The 22877-nt window shown below is 31.8% G+C and overlaps 2 protein-coding genes across 2 annotated transcripts in view; one reads left to right on the top strand and one right to left on the bottom strand.

Moving 5' to 3' along the window:
- LOC137918831 (MOXD1 homolog 1-like) overlaps positions 1-14843 on the top strand; it is a 92556-nt gene extending 77713 nt beyond the window's left edge. The window contains exons 3-13 of the mRNA XM_068761750.1: positions 3520-3669; positions 4356-4514; positions 5069-5381; positions 5628-5729; positions 6254-6417; positions 7881-7997; positions 8359-8505; positions 9372-9526; positions 10355-10443; positions 12120-12286; positions 12470-14843. Coding sequence (XP_068617851.1) covers positions 3520-3669; positions 4356-4514; positions 5069-5381; positions 5628-5729; positions 6254-6417; positions 7881-7997; positions 8359-8505; positions 9372-9526; positions 10355-10443; positions 12120-12286; positions 12470-12655 — 1749 coding nt within the window. The 3' untranslated portion in view covers positions 12656-14843. The remainder of the gene's footprint in view (positions 1-3519; positions 3670-4355; positions 4515-5068; positions 5382-5627; positions 5730-6253; positions 6418-7880; positions 7998-8358; positions 8506-9371; positions 9527-10354; positions 10444-12119; positions 12287-12469) is intronic.
- On the bottom strand, positions 14710-20702 carry LOC137918830 (uncharacterized). Its single transcript, XM_068761748.1, has 3 exons — positions 20638-20702; positions 17045-17187; positions 14710-15389 (listed from the first exon to the last, which is right to left on the bottom strand). Exons 2-3 carry the CDS (start codon positions 17182-17184, stop codon positions 14990-14992), a joined length of 540 nt encoding a protein of 179 aa, XP_068617849.1. The 5' UTR covers positions 17185-17187; positions 20638-20702; the 3' UTR covers positions 14710-14989.
- Positions 20703-22877: the final 2175 nt, after the last annotated feature.

Below are 22877 nucleotides of genomic sequence, written 5' to 3'. Positions count from 1 at the left end.
TTGTTTTCGGTTGTTATATCACTGGGTGTTCCGCTACTGCGGCTATGACATCAATTTATACCGCATCGTTCCACTTCATAGCGATGTACAAACATTTGTTGTGTGTGTTTTGAAATTGTACGATGTAACAACGTATATATTGTATGACAGATATATTATACTTTCATTTATCCTCTTCTTTATACGAATGATGACAATTTTGCCGACATCGCTAACATCTTTTTGGTGAATAGAACAAACTACTAGTACAACACGGTTTATAACAAGTTACTTAAATTTGAGCAATATGTGAGGAATAACTTCTCAGCATACCATGAACTCATAGTCTATCATGATGTAATATCTGCGTAATAATGTCTTCCCTAAGAAATTCGAATACTCTCTACGCCATCATTGCGTCGTTATACGTACCTATTAACAAGACTTACGTTACAAAAAGTATATTTAAGCATCGAGTGATTATAAAACACATTACAACACAGTACCTAATATTTTAAAATTCATTTTAACATTTAAAGGAATATTTAATGGAATCAGGCGTTACCTTGCGTAAGTCCATCCTAAGTAAGAAAAAGACCAATATTTAGTCACTTCCGCACATGCAGTGGTAGTCGTGCAACAAAGTGCACCGCCCGTCAGCCCGCTGATAAATGCATATGCGGCAAACAATGCGAATTACACAACTGCCACCGTCAAATCACTAAACACGTGTTTCACTCTTCCACGGGACATCTTCAGAAGTTATGTTACACCGATTAGTGCCAAACACAGAGTTACAGAGACTCTGTGTTTGGTAAAAAAAAAATATTAATATAGATATAAGAAATGCAAGAGAAATACGTGATAAGTCGCTGTTTGCGGGTAGCGCAGGACCAATCACCGTAGAGATCTTTGGGAAAAACCAATGCCTTACAGTAGACGCCTAAATAGCTGATCTAATGACGATGATGAATTGCATCAAACGTTGCATCCTTGGTTATTGCGATCAATCCAAAAGAGTTATTTATTTTTATGTTACGTAAATTATATACATAGACTGAAATTTGGACACGTAAATACAGCAAGGTCGCGAAATATTTAGTATTAAACGAAATAGTTTTTCCTGTAACGACAAAAAAGATTCAAACACGATGTTCAGCCTATTTAGATAAACGAAAAGAAGTTACAAAGAGTATTTTAAGCTTTTAGTCGCGGATGTTATGTTAGGACAACAGTCGTAAGCCCATAAGAGCACGGTTAGAACTTTATCAATTTGGTTTGCAGTGTTGACCTTAACAATTGAAATAGGATTAGTAATTTATTCTTTGTATTTGTAAATTTAGAAACTAATTAGTTTTCGATTTCCTAAATAATTTTAACTGCAATTATTTTTTTAAATGTACAGAGTGGTTAGAGGGGTAAGAAGGTAAGGGTAGGAGGTAAGTATACATAGTATATTTGTTGTCAATAAATGTTTGAAATCATTGATTGTGTATGGTACACCCTATCTAAAAACCAACCGTTTAGAAATCTTAAATAACATATTAATACAGTAAGAAAATCGTTATCAAAATTCTGATTACTACATATCGATATATTTATTTTTCACTAACTTGCTTATTCTCGGTTGATGTTGATTCTGTTAGCTTGGGGGCTTTTACATCTTCACCAGAACTGAGTTCACGGAGCGGAAGGTTCCGTGAACTTAAAAACTTAAAAATAAACAAAGCTGGGCAGACGTGTTTCAGTTGCACGAAGTGTTTACTATCTGTCTATGCAGACCGGACTGCCAAAAGTAAATTGCGTGTCGTATTCCAATAGCAAAAGTAAATAATGTAACTTATTTCAGTGTGATCACTTTATACAATATGATAGGGAATAGGTGTGGAAGCTTTAAAGCTTTTTGCTGTCAAATGAACTATCTATTCCCCCTTTAAAGCTTATAAACCTATAACTAATCTTCCAATATATTCATGCAGGTGTCAAATGAATGACACGGCTAGATAGTGCCAATGCAACGACGCGCGTGCCATCTCCACGGACGGCTGAAGCCGGGATTATTTATTTAATATTCAAATCAGTTGCCGCAACTTAATTATTAACTTTAATTTGTAATTATTTAGCTGTATATGTTAGTAGCTAGTTAATATGGAGTCAAATCTTTTAAATTTTATTGTTAATGTATAATTTAAGAATTTATGCTTAACTTATGACTTTTATCAGATGATCCAATGGTGCAAAGAGCGGTAACTGAAAAAAGTTACAATTATAATCATAACATAAACATATTTATTTCAATTAATTATTCAAAATATTTCTTTTTATAATTAAACGAAAAATTAGCGCTGTAGCATAGTTGCGAACACAGCCCGTTAAGAAAAACAAGACAAATAAATTTCTTAAGTTTATAAAATATTAATCTAATGATAATTAATTACTTTAAACTCAAATCAGCTTAGAAAATTATAAAAAAGATTAAAATGTAGATTCTAGAAGCGAACTGCCGCGAAGAATTCGCGTTTACTTTTCAAAGTTTACGGCGATACAATCGTTTCATGTCTTGTTCGATTCAGAAGTTTTATTATCAAAAACCTTTTTTTAAGATATTGCCGTATTGCAAAAATTCTACGCATGAACTTACGTTCTTTGTTCTGACTTTCGATAAACGTAACCACATGTATTACAAAATGCCAGGTGGTTGAACATACGGCGTGGCACGTGCGTTCGGAAACGACATCTGCCAGCGAAAAAAGAGGGAAATAATTCTAGTATTATTATTATCTTTGCAGCGCACTTCAAAGCAGCTGCCGCTTTATTTTGTAATATCATCTGCTGGTTTTACATCGGTACAAATGCTACTGTCATTTCTATCATTTGTCTATCATGGTTTTTATTGTAATTGCATAGAGTCTTTTTTCCCGTGTTCTGAATTTGATAACTACATGAAGGGCCTATTAAATCGCTCTCGATCAAGGTCTTTTCGTGCAAAGGGTAGGCAATAGGCGTTAGAGCCAACCACCGTTCAAAATTTTCAAGAACCGTTAGTTCTTTTCTTACTTTTTTTTAAACACATTTATTCTTATTGAAGCGTGATTTTTTAGATAAATATATCTATGTTGTAAATTACAGATCAAATTGTGTCTAAACGATTTGTATATGATTCATATACCTCTGAGAAACATCTTTTGTGTAAATATTTATCTATTTATTTCTTTACGTTCGAAACTAAATATCTTTACTAAGTTTGTTTTTTAGTCAAACCACCTCTGTAACTGAATCACTGGATATATATTTATATCATTCCATACAGTCAAACTAGGTACGTAAATTTTCGAAAATAAGTCAAAAATCGAATCGTTTTCGTTCAAAAAACTACGACTGCTTAAAGATGAGGGTCTACCGCCAATGTTGACTTACGTTCGTAATAAATATTGCGTAGTAATCTTGATACTGCATTGTCCGATCCCTTAGAACTTGTAGTTTTTACGAATCCTCTAATTTGTTGTAATAATTTTAACATTAAATTGTTTTTATTTACAGGATTGCCATGGGTCAGAATTTGAGGATCGCGCTGAAGCAGATGACGTGCAAAACTATGAGCTTATATCAGGCTATGAGAACGCTACTCACACCACTGTGGAGTTCCGACGTCAACTGGACACGTGCGATCGACAGGACTTCGTTATAGGTGTAAGTGTTTTTTTTAAATATATTGACCACATGCAAACGCATGTTTATGTCCCTTTACAATTGTTGACCCGGTACAAACATCATGAAAGTACTCTCTTGCAAAAGTGCGGTTGGATGAAGGCTATATTATAGTAATTCTGTCCGGAGAATACAGTAGAAACACATATATTCTCTAATTTTACCATTTTGGGCAATGCTAAAGGAATATGAATATGTTATTTATTTGTTCATTTGAAAAGTAGTTAGTAAAATTTTTAGAACCAAAAATGAAAATCCTACCCATCCTACCTATACCTAAACCAAATGTCAATGGTTTCAGAAATAATAGATAACGTAATAATATTTTCAAAAAAAAAATAGCGTTAGTAACATACTGATAACTACATATTAAAACTGCAGACGTAATTGCAGACTTTGTATTGCCACATGTGTTGACCTGTCGCATTCCAATAAAAGAAATAAATCAATTCAACATAGTTAAAAGTGATCACTTTATACACTGTGATTGGAAATAGGTGTGAAAGCTTTTTCGATATAATTATCCGCATTTTTTAAAGCTTTTACACCTATATCTAATTACCGTGTATTACATTTACTTTCCATTTAAAATTTAAATTTTTAGACTGATTGAAATGTGTTTAAATCTAATAAGGTAAATAATATATTGAAAATATTTTTCTTTATAGGAAGACACTACACAAATCCTCTGGGCTCTCGGACCAAACGGATCAGACGGAGATTTGCCGAAGCACGTACAAAGTGGAACAAGACCGTTACGGCTACTTCAACCTTTATCTAAACCTGAAGATGTTTCTTTGAAACAGTGGGACGTAAGGCTAAACGGAGTAAGTATGGCTTTTGAATTCAATTACTCTTTAACCTTTTAAAGTGGAGAGTAAAAAGAAAGCTTTGCTTTTAACTATTATTAAGCGTATCATTTACAATCAAGTGAACGTTGTATTCTAGTCGTCACTGTATATACAGGGTGATTGGTTTTAAATGTAAGAGCATTGAAGGAGTGAATGTACATCTCTTTTTCTTCTTCTTAGTTGTTACATGCCCACTAGAATGTATAGACCTCCACCAAACATCGCCGCAATGTCCGGTATTACGTTGTGCGCATCCAACGAATTACCTAACCTAACTTAACCTTATGTATAGCTAATTTGCTATCAATTAATGTATCGTACCCGCTACACATATCACATAAAGAGGAAACTGAAACATCTTAGAAGCAAAGATTTATTAACTACTAATAATTCAGATTGCTTGAAGAATTAAGATCCTATCAGCGTTGATACTCTAACTATAAATAGGATTCTTTCTCATAGATCAGAATATTACAAGCCGAACTTCAGCATTATTTTAAATAAGTGTATATATTTTTTTTTAATTTCAGTTAAAAATCCCACATGTAATGGCAACACAATTTTGGTGTAAAATCTTCAAGGCGCCCACGTTGTCACAGAAACATCACATGATTGGTTACGAACCCATTATAGACAGTCGACCCATTAAGAACGGGTTTCCTGTCTTGGAAAAGAACAGCCCATCACCTGTCCACCATATGGTGCTGTACGAATGTGCTGACGACCCTGATGTTTACATGTGGAACGAGTGGTCAGACGGCCCTGGGTTTTATGGACCGACGAAGCCTTCTGAATGGTCTATCTGTGCCTCTCCTATCGCAGCATGGGCTATGGGATCTAAAGGTATATATTGTTACTCTATGTATGAACTAGATATCCCCCGCTAGCTCGGAGTGACCTGCGGCCCCTTTATGGATTTAATTTTATAACATCTAATCTAAATGATTGAATTAAAAATGTAGTATGCTTCAAATCTTATTATTATTTAACAAATTGGATCGTTAAAAAATTGTTCGGTGAATAATAAACCGTTGTTCTTTGCAATAAGTTTTAAATTAGCTTATTAATTACTATATAAATATATTTCAGGCGAATTCCTCCCCGAGAACGTAGGCATTCCGATAGGGAAGCAAGGAGGGGCGGCGTACTACATGCTTGAAGTTCATTTTGATAATCAAGCTCCGCATGAAGGTAGGTGTGAATGAAATATTTAAGATTAGCTAAGTTCGACTTAATTAGAAGATTTGAACCTTCTTATCTATATTTTAAGAGAAAAATGTAACCTAATTATCGTTAATCACTATATTAACTACTAAGCCAGAGTTGCTTTGTATGTACAAGGAGGTGAAAGATAAATGATGAATACGTGTTCTCGTTCTATACTATTCCTGATATATTTTTTATTAAAAATGATTAAATATACATACCGCTGAAGTAGACACGCTCTATTATTAACGAAGTTGTTCCCGATTAACTGTTGCGTTCGAAGGCATGCGTTTACTGTGAACTTAACTTTCTAAATCAAATTCTGAGGCCGGTAGAGAATAATAGTCCACTGCATAATAACCAACAATTAGTGAGCAACTCTTCTCAGCAGATCAGCATTTTGAACCGATAGCTCATTCAAAGATTAACTACATTGACTTTTTGCTTACTAGAATAAAGATAAATATTATTTCATAAAAAAAATTTAACTAATCCATTGTTAACTTCAGTACTCGACAGCTCCGGTATGAGAATACACTATACGCCACGTTTGCGGGCACACGACGCCGCGTTACTGGGGGCTGGTATTGGCGTATCTGCTCTCCATGTGATACCACCTAAGCAGCGGCACTATCGCACCGTCGGTATATGCGGCTCCGAATGCACTAACACGGTAATTATATTCTTTAACTGAAGCCTACCCCAGCAAGCCTCAAAGCCTAAACATCGTAAGATTTAGAGCCTTCTGTGCTCAACGTCTTTAAATCTGGCGCAAACTGCATTTTTCAAGGACCAAAAAGGCAAACCTATCAAGCATTATTACCACTTATTTATCGTCATCACAATACCAGCCGATTAACACCCACTGCAGAGCATAGACCACATATCCCACAAAGATCGTCACGATGACCGGTATTGCGCTGCTTGCTTCTTGGTCGACCTAGTACGAGGACTGAAGTAATGTATAAATTAAACAGAAAAGAAATACAGTAAAATAAAAATTAAAATATAAACAATAAGAGAATTGTCAAAAAAATATATAAAAATTGTGATAAATAGGCATGTAATATAAATGTGATAATGCTTATACCAATCAATTAATTATAAGATTATTAAGTAAATAAATTATGTGAAAAAATTGTAATTAAGAAGAAAAGACTGCCATCAGGCGGTAGAGGTTCAGATGGTGACATAATTAAAAAAGTAGGCAGTCTACCCACGCTGCGTCTACCAGCTTGTGGTCATGACGTGGTCCAAGTCGTAGACAAGACAACATTTTTAAGAAATATTTGTAATAATATTGAGGTTCTGTGGCATGAGTCTTGAAAATCTCGCTTCTGGCCAATTAAATGCCGCCTGTGTCTGTGTTAAAAAGCATTAACATTATTTCAATATTAATGCAATAAACATTGTTTTGTAGTAACTTTTTTACAACACTATGAATTGTCGTCAGACGTGTTTATCTAGTAGAACCTTTTTACACTAGTCTCTACCATTCTTCTCACATTGCTGTGTTACACTTTTCTTTTTGATTGCTTCAATCACTTTATTCGTAATAATAAATTCGTAGTGTAAGCTCAGCCTAAAAGATTATATTATTTTATTTATTATGACTATTTCGCGTGCGCATAAAAGGTGTATTTAAATTTTATGACGAAAAATCACTGTTACCTTACTGGTATTTATAGATTCCACCTTACGTTTACGCAAAGAGCCTAGATCTCATTCTAGACAGCAGCGATCGACAGTTCTCTAGGAATACTAAGACCGGGCCGCCACGTATTTTCATTACCGTGTTGGTAGACCATCGAGCTGACGCAATGGCAATCAAGAGGGAAAGTAATGGGGCAGTCATTTTCAGTGCGACCTCCTTCGTCGGTTGCTATTAGCTTTGGTTAAATTAAATGATCCACTGTACATTAAACAAATTGATTATTATCTACGGTACTTAAAGTTTATTTTTTTAATATTCTTTGTTGTACATGTTAGGATACATTTAATAAGTTTTACAATAATATACAAAAAAAGTACAATGGGCGGTCTTATCACACAAGGCAATGTCATCCAGACAACCATAGTATGGAAAAGGTAAAAGTACTAATAATGTTTACCTTGTTACTTTTGGTCGGATTTCAGATGATTCCTGATGATGGTATTACTATAGTGTCAGTACTACTTCATGCCCATGCCACTGCTAAGAAAATCACTTTGAAGCATATTAGAGGAAATGATGAACTGCCTAGAGTGTCAGAGGTAAACAAGTTTTTTCTTAGATTTTACAACATTTTTAGGGCGTACTTTATTCACGATATTTTTTTTTTTAACCAATAGGCAGTAGCTCTATTTCATGCTCTACTGAAATAATTTCGCCTTTTGGGAATTGATTTTTGACCAATATTTTTAATTGGTGATCCTATAGTGTTAAATTACTGTTGATCTAAATTTTTAATATTTTGTATTAAAACTGTACACGAAACGTATATTAACGTCATCTTGTTAAATGATTACTAATTAAAATTCCCAACAGTTATTGGCTACGAAAGTCCTTGCTTTATTGTTAATATTCACCACTAGATGACTCTGATACAATGTTAATGTAATTTGTTTTCGACAGGAAAATTCGTATGATGCCCGTTATCAACAATCCCGGATCGTACCCGGCGGTAGAAAGTTTTTAAAAGGAGATACTTTAATAACGGAATGCACTTATGACAGTACCTCTAGAGACAAACCTATATTAGGAGGTTACTCAGCAAGCCAGGTTAGTATTATATATTCTAAAGTTCATAATTAATTGAATAATAGTATATAACATTATTGATACTGCACACATGATATAGCTATGTTTTATTATTGTTGTTTGTTTAAAGCTAATAATATAAAACTAATACTACTATACTTTACTATACTGGTTAATGGTTTATACAGGAAATACTCAAATGTATTTCTCCAGCAAAGAATTTTATGGCGAATTAATGTTGTGATTCTTCTTCGCGGTTATTCCTTATTTTCTGAAGGTCGTGTCCATTTTCAAGCATTCTTATGAAATTGATAAAAAGCCGTTTCCATGTCATCCTATTCTCTTCTTTTCTCAAAGTAGTAGAAATAAGGAATACTATTATTGACTTCACTTTATTACACTAGCGGATAGGTGACCTTCCACATGGTCTTTAACCGTCATTGTATATTCAGGCGATACAGCTAAAATAGCTCAAAACTCGTTGGTATATATAAACATCGTAAACTTGTCGGTAGAGAATTCAATTTATTTGATTATCACAAATTAGTTGTCGGATATGCGCTTTGTAAATTCACGTCATCTACATTAATGGCCTGCATTGTACAAATTATAACGCATTACAATAACATGTCTTAACGAAAGAGAAAAAAAATATTCTCGTGGTCCCAATCAAAGCCACAAGATGTCGCTTAAATAAAACTTATCGTATTAATATAGCTCTTATGTTTAATATATTTTACATTTTCTAAAGATATCAAAAATTGTATACAATTACCAAAATAAATAGAACACAGTAAATGTGTTTCCAAAAAAAAAATCATACACAATTTTTAAATACAATTGAATACAATAGATGTCACTGATTGCAAACTATTTTTCTGTTATAGGAAATGTGCCTTTCGTTCGTTTTGTACTATCCACGGACTCAACTCGCTGGTTGCTACTCTATGACTCCAGCGAAGGAATTCTTCGAAACGTTCGGCGTTAAAGAGTTTTATGGTGTCAACATGATGCAAGTTGAAAACATCTTCCTTTCTTCGTCGTAAGTATAGTTACATATTTTCTTATCATCATTAACTAATATTTTAATTTGACAATACACTTCCGTATAATATTGTTAAACTATCATGTAATTTAAGAAATGCATATCTAATCTTTTAACACTATGAAAGATATTTGTAAGTCATAAAAGAGCTTAGAAATGAATTACTCTACTGTAAAATTGTATTAAGAATATTGTAGACGAGACTACAATTAAAGCAAACCTGTCTGTGCTTGATGTGAGCTCAAGGCGCGTTTTGAATCCTCGTAGCTTTAAGTTGAAGCATGTTTTATAGGAGAGTTCAATATGATCATATTTTCTACCAAATTGGGTTTTATATAATTCCTCTCATTGCGTCCTTAAGTGATCCTATGTGGATAATAACACTAATAAATAAATGAATATTTGTACACATAATATAGGGCTGTATTGGTAAGCTTTCAGTCGCATTAACGAGACATGGAAAGTGCTGTGTTCGGGATTTTGTCTATGAGATCAAATCAGCAATGATATCCGTAGATAGATTAAATTAACCGGCATAGCTTAGCTGATTGATAAGTTGAAACAAAGCAGGCCATGAAGCTTGTAGAATAGATGACCCCAGGTTCAAAAGATTCTGAAGCGGAAACGGACAGATCACCTTATTACAGTCGTCGGAAAAATCTTTTTCAAAGCCGCTTTCCACCGGTTCTATTGGATATCTATAGAGTAGACCTACGTCCAGTAGTGAACGTTCTACGATTGAAATTATAAATGATACATAACTTAATGAAACATATCGATACGTATAATTTTTTTTTATCTGCTTAAATTAGTATTTCCCCACAGGTACGTCGAGTATCTGCCTCTACCTTTAGACATCGTTAAAGACCAAATCGGCGGTGAGGAAGGTGATGATCAAGCAGTTGGATTTATGAGTGAGTATATAGATGTAAGGCCGGTTTAAAACGAATTAAACCAATCGGTTTAAAACGAAAAAAACCGTTTAAAACCGAAAAAACCCATTTTTTTCGATTTTAAACGTTTAGTGTTGACGACTATGTTTTTCTTAAATATAAACACATTATCTATTCCAAGCGTAGACATTACCTAGCTAAGTTGAAAAACTATTACCTAGTTAACTATATTGGTTATTTGAAAAGATTTATCAATCAGTTTCATTCGGTTTAAAACCAAACTCACACACTTGCACTTCTCACGCGGAGGGACGTCAAGATGCAACGTTGCCAGCTCGCCTACTCCACACCCGAACACACACACATACATAGCGTGTTGCGTGCGGACATGTTGCCAGTATTGTAAAAAAATGTACAAATTTGGATCCAATATAAAGGTACTCGTACCAAATATGCCAAACATTACTAAATAACTAAAATTTAATGAGCTGTTATAAAATTAGATTATTAGGTACCCGACTTTTTCTTGAAAGTAAAAAACTGGCTAATCTTGCACAGTCCACTCGACAACATGATGATCATACAGTCAAGAAAGTCATGAAAATTTATGAGGCGCCACTATCTTTGTAAAACTGACTGACATTTCTGTCCTAAAATTAAATATGGCAACACTTTATTTCCTTTCACGACTTTCTTGACAGACTGTGTGTGTGCATAGCAGTCGGCGGTGGCTCTCTGTCGGCAAACTCTTTGAATAGAAATTGAGGAGTGGACCTTTGAGTAGACCTTAACTACTTGCAAATAAAGGTCAAAACTCCTATCCAAAATTTCTTTATGATTTAGGTACATATTTTAATCTATTGTATGTAATATTGTTTCTTTATAATTATAGTACTTTATATGTAATATACTTACCTACATAGGTATAAACTGCATAGGTAACTAACACAAGACCAAGTATTGTCGATAATGATGTGTAAAAACACTGTTCTTATATTTTAGTAGGCGAGTTTTAAACCGTTTAAAAAGATTTATTTGGGGTTTTAAACCGCCACTTTTGGTTTTAAACGTTTTAAATCGGCTTTTTTACATCTATAAGTGAGTACAATATTATGAGCCTTACCGTGATCAATCTTATGGCACCCAAAAATATTAGTTAAAGACTTACCAAAGTTATTGACTAAAATTATTGTAAATTAAGACGTTACTTCATATCTAAAAGTGAGTAGAATGAATGCGGCGTTGCTTAGTATTAAAAATATAAGGCGAATATACGATTTCATAGCTATACTGAATGATTGGTTATAGGTGTAAATGTTTAAAAAAGGTACCAAATTAGAATTAAATTTGTAATAAATACTTATATAACATCACTAGATATAGAGATATTACGATATATGTGGAACCATATGGGGACTTAAAATTTAATACGATTATTCATTTTGCCGACTAAAGAACAACTGAAACTGTATTTTACGAAATAACACCGGCAACGGTTTGAGGGTGTTGCTAATATAGCATTAAAACAAATTATATATGTCGAATCTTTATTATTGTATTTATTTATTTACTACTAGAGCCATCTGTCGACGCCATTCGAATTACTAGCTTTTCGACATATTTCAGCCAAAAATGCCACTAGTACTATGTTAATTGATTATATTTCAGTATTTAAATATGACTATCTGTTTTTTCAGAGGAGCTCGTGATAAAAGAGCCCCTGGAATTCCGCAATAAGACTTTCATGGCTCATTTGAACGAGATGCCCTGGTCCGAGCCACTGTTAACTGAACAGATTGAGAAGACGCTGTCCCGAGGAATGCATATGACCTTCTGTAAGAAGAACGATGACTCTTGGGGAGTTGTAAGTTCTGTTTTTTTTTCAGATTTAATAATTATTATTTCTAGAATAATTTTTCATTATAAAAATATAAATTATATGTAGAGCTTATTTTTCAAATTATATCTACTTGCTATTTTAAAAATAGAAATAGTATGAATTAATAAAAATATTATTATATATAAAAGTATCATTATTTTTTCGCAGCCTATACAAATCCAGAATTATCCAAATTTTTCTGAACTGACGAATAACGACGCATCCGAAAAATCCTGCCACTACAAAAGCGTGAGGCTCACGAATGGCGTCAAGAAAACGAATTCTGCCACTAAGATATCACTTGGTTTATCCGCCATATTGTTGACGTCATTAGAATTACTCATCGCGCGGTAATGTTAAAGGAAAATCACTTTTGGAGCAAGTTGACCATTTACGTTGCAGGTTGTTTTTAAAACCCAGAATGTAACTTGAGCCTGGAAATGTTCGTTAACACTGTTTGTATTTCGTTGCTAAAACCAGTTCTAAATAAGTTATTTATCTTTATTTATTTAGCCAACCAGAAATTGGCTACAATTGTTTTCTTTTTATTAAATACAATAAAACTTAACGATACATTTTGAGACGTTCCTTTTTTGAACAACATTTCTATTAAATTTAGTATTATTTCACCAAAATTATAAACTTGCATGCTATAATTATTGATAGGCGAAGTGCACAGATTAATAATGCGCTTTGCTACAAGTTAATGCATTTATTACATAATTTTGGAATGTTTAATGTCATTTGTAATTTGAACATTTCAAAATTGTTAATTAACTTAAGTTGGGAAATTTATGTTTGTTTTTTTATTCATGATTTAAAAATACTGGCTACACTTTTATGCCATATTGTTTTAGAAGGTTTGGTCACAAGTTGACTATGTGGTATGCCATCTTTAAAGCCGTATGGTTTCGTCAATTCTTGTCCCGAAAAACAATAAGTTTGTCAATGCAGACATAAGCTGTTGTAGTATTGTAAGTGTAATTTAAAATGTATATATATTTTTTATTTTATCGCAATTCTTGAGGACGATATTAAGAGGAATTATTGTTTTATTTTTAAAGGAGTGTTTTTTTTTGTGATTTTTGTACTTATGAGTTTTTGCTCATGTGTTTGGTTTGTTACTACATAATATAGGCTTTTACTACTTTAAAACCAAATGTATTGCATTATAGTATTTCGTATGTATTCCAGAACTATTATTCCGTATGTTTAAATTCCTTTATTTCCTTAAAGACAGATTCCAATTTAAGACATTTTTTTCTATTAGTCACTGTGTTTAACTGTTTTGTAATGTGGTATTCTTTCTCGATTTGTTTTTTTTTTTTTTTTCATAAACAATGTTTCAAAGCATGAAATGTTTTATCACTACCGTTTGTAGACGAAAAACATAGTTCTAATAATTAATACTACCACTAAGGTAAACTACAGTAACCTAGTGGAAAGTAAATTGCTACATTTTTAATTAAAAGCACTGTAACTTTGAATCTCAATGGTGTGACAAATATTGGATTTTAAAAAGTCTATAAATGGTTGTAAATTCATGACAAATAATGAATTGGAATGTGAGTATTTTCTGTCCCTTATGGCTACGCCAAACCATCAAAAACATCTAAAACCATATACTTCATTATTTACGTTATATATTTTTGTAATATGAATAAGCATTTGGGCTGTGATGAGCTCCATATATATACTTGACCAAATCTACAGTCATATTTTTGTACTAAATACGATATGTAAAACAGTTTTACAATATTTTTTATATGTAATAAATATTAGTGGACATATACTTGAAACATTTTTGAAAATTTTGGTCGATTTTCGTAACGTCATAACTCTATTGTAGAGGTAAACCGTGCCAAATTAAGACACTCGTGGCAATATAAACCGTTTAATGAGTGAAATTCTGTTATTTTAATACATTTTTGTATTATTTTTATATTGAAAGTTCTTGACTAATCGAGTCATGTGCACAAAAATTGATACTTTATAATTTTGTGTATCTATTCTTTTAACCACAAACTACATCTTTCATTTAAATTTGATTTACTATGCAATTATTTTTAATAATAATGTATTTGTGTATAATTGTTGATGGATATTTGGTAATTAATTCTTTACGTAACTCATTTTTAAATTGTCAGTTAGTTTTAACTATATGGTCTCCGCATCCTCGCTTTTTCTTGTTCCTTTTTTCCTCTCATTATCCAAGGCTCTTAAAGTCAATTTCAACAAGAGAGAGAGAGTTATAGCAGCTGCTACAATTAGGACATGTTAAAGCAGCAGTTAGTATTCTTAATAATTAGAAAAAAGGAGTTATATTCGAAATAATTTGCCTCTATAAATACCGTTACATTCATTAGTAATTTCTGGATAAATCCAGTTCTTGATTTCATGACATTTCATTTTTTTAGAAGCGATGTAATTGTTTAATACAGGAAAAAATGTTTTTAGTCATGTACATGATTATCTTCTGATTACGTTTTACTATTTTCTTTATTTAAACGGTGTCTTAAAACCTTCGCTGTAAGTATACGCTTAGTAATTAAATAAGGGTTTATTTATTTAAAAAGTCAATATAATGTGTTTTATTACTTTGAGTATGCATTTTCATTGTGTTATATATAATTACAACAATGTGTAAATAATAATAAACACTTAAAATATAATATATTTTCTATTGATTTACGACTTTCCCGATGCTACTTGATCTTTGTTAGATGAATGTACTGACTGCTTGTCGCTGCTCGGTTGTGGCTTGGAGGTGATTGTTGAGGTTGTTTGCGAAGTGACAACTGCCTGTCCTTTGGCGCTACTGTTTGAGTCACCGCTTCTATTTCCGAGATCACCGTTGGGCACAGTATTAGCGTTATTCGATCCAGGTTTATTTACAAGAATTGGGTTCTCGGCGAAAGGATTCGGTCTCAACGGATAGGTTTGCGGCTGTTGACGGTGAGCTTCGAGCGCTTGCCAGTTGATGAACCAGAACGGCTGCTTGTCGATCGGTAGTTTACTAAGGCGATCTACCAGATCTCTATCGCCTAGAGCTTCTAGCGGCAACCTTTGAGTTGTACCATCACCAAATCTGGAATGAGAACACATAATTTACGTTTAAGTTAATTATTCAACAACCAATATGTGTTATTAATGATGACTTACGGCGTTAAAAGGTATTCTCTCATGTCGGACACAGCCACTCAATGAGTGATAGAGAAGACTGTTATATACACAGCCCAGCAGATTGCAAAGTTAGTGTTCGGAAGCAGGCCACATACCACACGAAACTGATGGCTGCTGTGACCTTATAGTTTTGGTGTAATGACCACAGATCGACATGCGTAGCGTAGAACGACAATGTAAAGTTCGTCAGTAGACGTTTAACAAAGAACACATCTAACCGGTCATATTAAAAATCTATAAAGAAGGCTTATTTTCAGCAGTGAACATCCTACGGCTGAAATAATGGTGATTTCAATTCTTATATATTAGTAGTATATTATTTATGGGAATCTACGTCATATTGTTTGTCATAGCTTTAAATTCATTTTTGTTTAGCATAACTATAACTTTCTATAACTTTGTACTACTTAGATTCTGATCAATTTGATTATTGTTGTTTAGGTTTGTAAGCATACATGATGCGTGTTTTTTTTAAACAGTGCGCAGCCTAACCAAGTAGTAATATTATTGTAACAAATATAACAAATTAATAATTAAAACAAAATGTTAACGGATTATGTCGAATTTTTTGTTCAATTTTTATTGGCGTTTCAAACAAGTCGCATACGTATTACCATTATATAAAAACAATAAATTTATGGTTAGTGCCATGAGAAAATTCGCATTGAAGTATTCTAGATTTTACACGTAGTAAACAAAGTTATGTGCTGAGCTGTAAGATATGCTGTTTCTTAGAAAAAAAATTGTTATTTACATTCGAAGAATGTATTCTTTATTTGAGGACGTGCAGACTTATTTTTTTTTGATGAGTTTTATTGAGTAAGCAAAGCATACTATGTGTCATTATAAACTTGGAATGTTACCATGACAAAGTTTCTTGAATATTAATACAACAGGAAAATAGAAATGAAGTAAAACATGCTTTTATAAAACATTTATGAAATGGTTGCTTCCTTGGAGGTTAGTTTATTGGTACCCTCGAGCACAAAAGGACATGTGTTGGAGTGCTTCGGAGCCATGACGAGTAAACTGGTTTCGATTTGCAGTTAGGTGTAAAAAATTGGCTTGAATATTTGATTCACATTTAAATATATATATTTTTTTTTGCATTTGCATCTTGTATATACTATTGATTAAATAGGATAACAAAGGGTGCGAGCGAGATTTTACATAAAGAGTAACATAATTTTTCGGAATTAATTTAAACCTAAGTAATCATATTTTGTTTCTTTTTTGGAATGTATTTTTTTATTTTAATTGACATTTGATTATTACTATGCTGGGTTTGGAACTTAAAAGTTGTTCTAATGTTATCATTAATCATGCAATTTTTTATTATTATTTTATTAAAAGTTCATTTGTTTCTGATAAATGACGATGTCACAATTTAATGTCTGCCAATTTATTATTTCCCAGATGTGTACCTAGCCTGTTAGAGCTTTTTACGTTCACATACATGTGAATCGTCTGCTAGTGCTCAAAGCTCGGTGTTAGTTTACATAATTACAGGCACGGCTTTATTATAAAGAAAATAGTAAATAATTTTAAAGGTATATTTACCGATTGCCAAGTTCACCGGCAGGTGTGGAAGGCTTTTCTATTTCGGGGTAACCAATCGGCCGAGAGCCTGCGAAAAAAGGTCGCTGGCCCAACACAATGTATGCGGAGGCAGCCATAATGAAAAATTGAATATAAGCCATGACCTGAAAGAGAATGTAGTTATTATTATATGGGAAAAACTATATATAACAAGTATACAACATTTCGGTTTATATTCAGTGGTACTTAAAATCTATATGTATCGATATTGACATACAGACTGATTGGGTTTAGGTGTAGATGTAGGGTCTTTAAAGTGGTGAATATATAGCTTATTTATCAGCAAAAACCTTTATAGTTTCTACACCTATTTCTAATTAACCTTTGTAAAGTGATCACTCTGAAATACGTAACATTAATTTTGTTTCGCTGGAATGGGTCAATAACGTCTGGCTTTATAGTCTACAATGACAGATAGTTAATGTGATTAATTAAAATATATATTGTAAATTTTGAAAACGAATTCTTTTAACTTATTATCGTTATATAACATATTATTTCTGAAAATATTGATTTTTGGATAGTGTTCCATATGTTAATTGGCATCACGTGAGTCATATATAAACTCCTTTAAAGTTTTAAGAACTAATAACCTTTTATAAAAGCAATCGCTAATCTTTGTTTATATTACGAAATTAAGATCATTTTCAGCTACCACTTGTGTAAGTTATATGGAAAATTCCAAAAGAACTTAATGTGACAAAAACTGGAATCTGAAGCATTAAATTAAAGTATGTCGTAAGTTGGTTCGTATGGTATAGCAACGGCAACCTTCAACTTAAGCTTGCAATATTCTTAACGCAACTTGATATAAGAAGAGCCTATTACTAACTTAGACGGTTTTTTGCAGACACTTTGGCCACATTCTTAATATATGGGAACAATGCATTTCCTCACTTTTTAACATTTAAGAAATATGTCACATTTTAAGATTTTTTACAAGTTTTTTAATTTATTACGGCATCTAAAGATATTACACGAAAGTGTATTTATAATATCGTACTTAGTTGCCCATAAGAGAATAACTAATTGTATGAAACGTAAAGAAATAAAAAGCATGTCTTTATTTCTAATTTTAACATTATGTAATCATATGTTAATTTATTCACATTCCTATGCACATAGAACACCAGATTATCAGACATGTACAGATAATGTGTTGTCAAATTTTTCTCTAAGAGATACCTAATCCTTAGATTCAAACACGGTCGATCCATGACCGTGAATCTTAACAATAATTGATATAATAAGTTTTAAGATGTAAAGAGTGTTTAACATTTCATTCACTGACCAAATAACAATAAAAACAAATAAATCAAAAATTACTAAAAGTAAATTATTCCAGTAACCATTATCATTACAATAACTGCAATACTCCAGAAACCGCGATATAAACAGTTTTGTTAACACTATAATTGTAGGCTCAAAACAACATTTAATAATACAGCGCCATTAAACACTATAATAAAAACAGAAACATAACTTATCTTTTAAGTTTGTTCTATTACCTTATATCTTAACACTTAGGTATATCCCACTACAGCTCAAGTCTTTTTTTCCTTTCCGTAACCAAAAACTAGTTTTACCTTATAAGTTACAGAAAGTTTTCCTCAAATCTGTCATGAGAAATACATAATTGAATATATACTTCTCATTATACATAATACAGAAAAGCACCGATATTTTTTTTGGTTTTTGAAAGTACTTTTGGCATTGTTTGTTTCAGAGAGTGCTTAAAACGACGAAAGGGATTTTTATGTGCATGTTTTTTTAACAAAATCCTTGCTATATTCAAATCGATTCTTTGTTTGATTTTATAGCTATGTGATAACTTACAAGCTTAATCAGATCATATGTGGTAATGAATTTACTCGTTTTGTGAAGATATAGACATAAATTCATATTATACGAAAGTAAAGAACATTGAATAGCGAATTGGCAAGCTGAAATGGGTAGGCTTCATGGCATACAGAAGAGAACGCCACTGGGATCTTAAAGTTCTAGAGAGGTGACACGGTCTAGCAAGTGCAGTGTAAGACGTCTCACCCACTAGTGGGATAGATGACCTTTTTAAGGTCGTCGGAAAGAATGCAAACCTATCTCTAGGAGGTGCCTTTGTCCAAAAGAGGATACGGCTGAAATGATGCTGACAATAATAGTTTTATTTTCAAAAACTTTAAAAATTTGGATATACGTATGTAATAGAACCTGTTTTAGGTGAAGTAATATATATTTTAAATATCGCTATGAAAATTATCACTTTATTTTATTCAAATAATCTGTTTACGACATTGATTCTTAATACACAACGCTTTCATTAAACAATCAAAACATTATTAGGTTTTTATATTTTAATTCGTCTATAATATGTGCAGGTATATGCTTAAACTACGTCGAAAGACAAAGATAACGCTGGCATTGATAAACTAATTGGAAACTATTAAGACGGGCTTATATATCAACAGAGACTCCGAAGGTTTATTTATATTATCAGTTTATTAAACACACCTACAGACGGTGTATTTTATTAAACTGCGTATTTGACCATAGGCAATATTCGATATATTCCCAAATGTAATCAGTAGCTTTGATTTTAGGCTAAAAATGATCTCAGTTATTAAAAACAAAACAGGTTCAACGATATTTTGAAGCTAAAACTTTATTATTACATAACGTGTGTTACCAGGGACGAAGCAATAAGTAGGTGAAATTAATTTTGAATCTTTTATTTGAAAAGGAGTCGCGTCCAATTATTTTCCATTACAATGAATGTAACATAAATCGCAAACCACAGAACTGTATCTATTTCAAAACCTTGGATAAGATGAATATTCTTTTCATGATAATAATATTAGAAAATATTTCGTTTTTAAGAATATCGTAACGGTAATATACATTAGGAAGAATTAATGATAATGGATGGATTATAAATTTATAAATAATTGGTATTACATTTCTTATAATACTCATATAATATTTCTTTAAGTAGCCAGAAATTGTATATTAATGACTACATTTACATAATTGAATGTATGTAATGTCAATGACCTTTTGAACTAACATATTTGCAGATTATATTTATTAACAATACACACTTTCTCAGGTCACGCTGTTATGTACATAGGTTTAAAGTAAAAGTTTAAATTTAGAAATCGAAAAATAAACAAAACTGACAAACAGATAACAACAATGTTAATCATTACTATAATAATAATAATAATTCAATTTATCAAACAGCACCAATGTAAGATATGTCTAAAACTATTTCGTTAATATATTATAATAACCAATATTATTAAATTGGACGATTATTTGAATTTTATCTTATTAAATATTCCGATTAATATTTATATGTACTACATACTCGTAGTATATAAAAACGTAAATTTATAGCATAATTCCTCTTTAAGCGTACAGGTAAAGGTTATATTTACTGCGTAATAAAGTAACAAAAACCAAAAAAACTTCTTAAAGTTTATGCATGAACAAATGAGGAAAAAATATTAATTTTGTTCAAGAAATATCTTGAGGTAATATATTAAAGTGATACTTACGAGAATTTAATGATATCTTTGTTTAACGTCCACCTTGCTCTTCAAACAGTTTGACACTGACTGGCTTCTCTGACATTTTGCAAAATATAAATAAAAAACTTGAACCTGTATTTGTCGAATACGGGTTCCCGTTACCTTAACACTTTTTTTCCTTATCACTCTTTACAACCGGTGGCTTAGTGTCATCGGATTTATACGGTTACAAATAAATTAATGTTTTTATTTGCTAATGGATTTTATTTGCGAATGCCTTTAAATTTCAAATCCATGACATATTTTGCAGCCATTATGTAGTTAATGTTTTATAATAACTTAAAATACTTCAGAAGGGTTCTATTCAATGATTTCCTTCATTTTATCATTGACATTGGATCATTAATTGTGATAACTTGTTAATTTTATAATAAAAATGCCAGAATAGCACAGTTTGACAGGAACTGGCATCAAATTGATCTCCTCTTTAATACGTGGCTACGGCATGCTTCCTACTGTAACCAGTCGGGTTTAATTCATGATCATTTTCACTAATATTGTTAATGTAATTAATAAAATAAATAACTTATAAATAAAATAAGTTAATCGATTTCCAGTTTTTACTGTCATTCAACTAATATGAATCTTTATCCAGTTTTTATTTCATCTTCAACTTTATAAATTAAATGTTATCTGCATCTAAACTTTCTTCTTCTTAACTATTGGTTACTTATTTATCACTTACTTAATCAATGATTTATTAATAAAAAAAATCTAAACCATCATTCATTGTTTTTATACAAATCAACACAATTTATTATTTATTTCAAAAGAAAGATTTTTTGATCTTTTATTTATCACAAAATTTGTACCGAGTGAAAGATATACAAACATATTCATTTACACAAAATTTAATTATAGATCACCCACATAAGTATCCTCTGAAGATAAAATCGATTAGTGTAACCGGCAGTTTCAAAGTGAAGTCATTGATTTTTCTAAAAATACATTTCTGTAATAAATTTTGAAACCGATCTCTAAACACGTATAAGGAAAACGGTGTTTACAAACACCGGCTTAAAATCTTCAACAATTAATTTGTCTTAAGGCATATGTTATTTGAAACTTATGATTTTAAGCTTTAAAGTCAAGTGGATAAGATTGGTATCAGTTTGCATTTATGATGCAATGTATGTCGCAATGTTATACATATCCGATGCACATAATCTGTTCTCTTATAATTGTGTTCAATGGAAGTGTTCAATGCATATGGATATGAGCGATTAAAACGACCTCAAAGTGTTTATCCGAGTGTGCATAGTAACCTATCCTGCAAACGTAATGGAAATTCTTATATGCGGGCATCGCGGTACGTCATTGACGAATGATTCATCTATTGGATGCATTTAATGTTTTGTTTAGTCACTCGTTCTGTTTCGGAAAACCCCATAATCAATTACCGTTAAATCTATACTAATAATTAGTAGGAATTGTTTTAGTATTTTTTAAAAAGTTTTTAGTAATGAATGAAATGGGATGCTTATAATTAAAAAAGTAATATAAAATTACAAGAAAATAGAACACACGGCATTTTTCTAGGCGACAAAAAATTTCCAATCTATTTTCAAACTGCAAGTATAAGACACCGCGATTTTATAAGATAATTTTTATCACCATTCATTATATCATCGGCCTTGTAATATGACCGCCAATAGTTACGTCTAGGATAATCTACAAAGATTGTATATAAAGAATATGTAAAAACAGACAATAGCAGTGTTAGTTTTTAAAAGTGGGCACAGAGCACACTAAAAAGTTTACGTAAAATAAGTGTTTTTAAAATATGTAATGTAAATTGAAGCTAAAATTATGATTATTGTTGCTATGTTAAAATAAAGGTTTAAATTAGGTTAAAAATAATAAGGCCGATACTTGAGAAATATAATTTATGTAAGTAGATTTTATTGTAAAAAAAAACTTAACTCGATTTATAATTTAATGTTATCTTCGGATTATAATAAGCATTCAACTGATCTTATATATATAAAAAGGTGTGAGGATTTATAGCCTGGGAATAACATATTTATTTTCTCTTGAAATCTTATGTGTCATTGATAACATATCCAAAATAATGTAAAATTCGTTTTAAGCTGGCTTTGACCCAAGTTCAAACAACCTATTGTTATAAACTCCTCCTACCCCCGCCTACAGTCACCGCACAAAGATCTAAAACCTTTAATGTATTATTAATAAGCCTCTTATAAGAA

Source organism: Battus philenor, unplaced genomic scaffold (assembly GCF_028537555.1).
Source record: "Battus philenor isolate CCGP_79_NKW_IND1 unplaced genomic scaffold, ilBatPhil1.0.hap1 SCAF_15, whole genome shotgun sequence".
NCBI lineage: Eukaryota > Metazoa > Arthropoda > Insecta > Lepidoptera > Papilionidae > Battus > Battus philenor.
Note: the sequence above shows the minus strand (reverse complement) of the source record. Positions and strands in the feature narration are given on the sequence as shown.

Coding starts and splice junctions, on each gene's coding strand:
- LOC137918830 (XM_068761748.1), bottom strand. CDS start 17,184: ATGGCTTATATTCAATTTTTCATTATGGCTGCCTCCGCATACATTGTG. Junction 15,390..17,044: donor GCCGGTGAACTTGGCAATCG/GTAAATATACCT, acceptor TTCTCATTCCAG/ATTTGGTGATGGTACAACTC.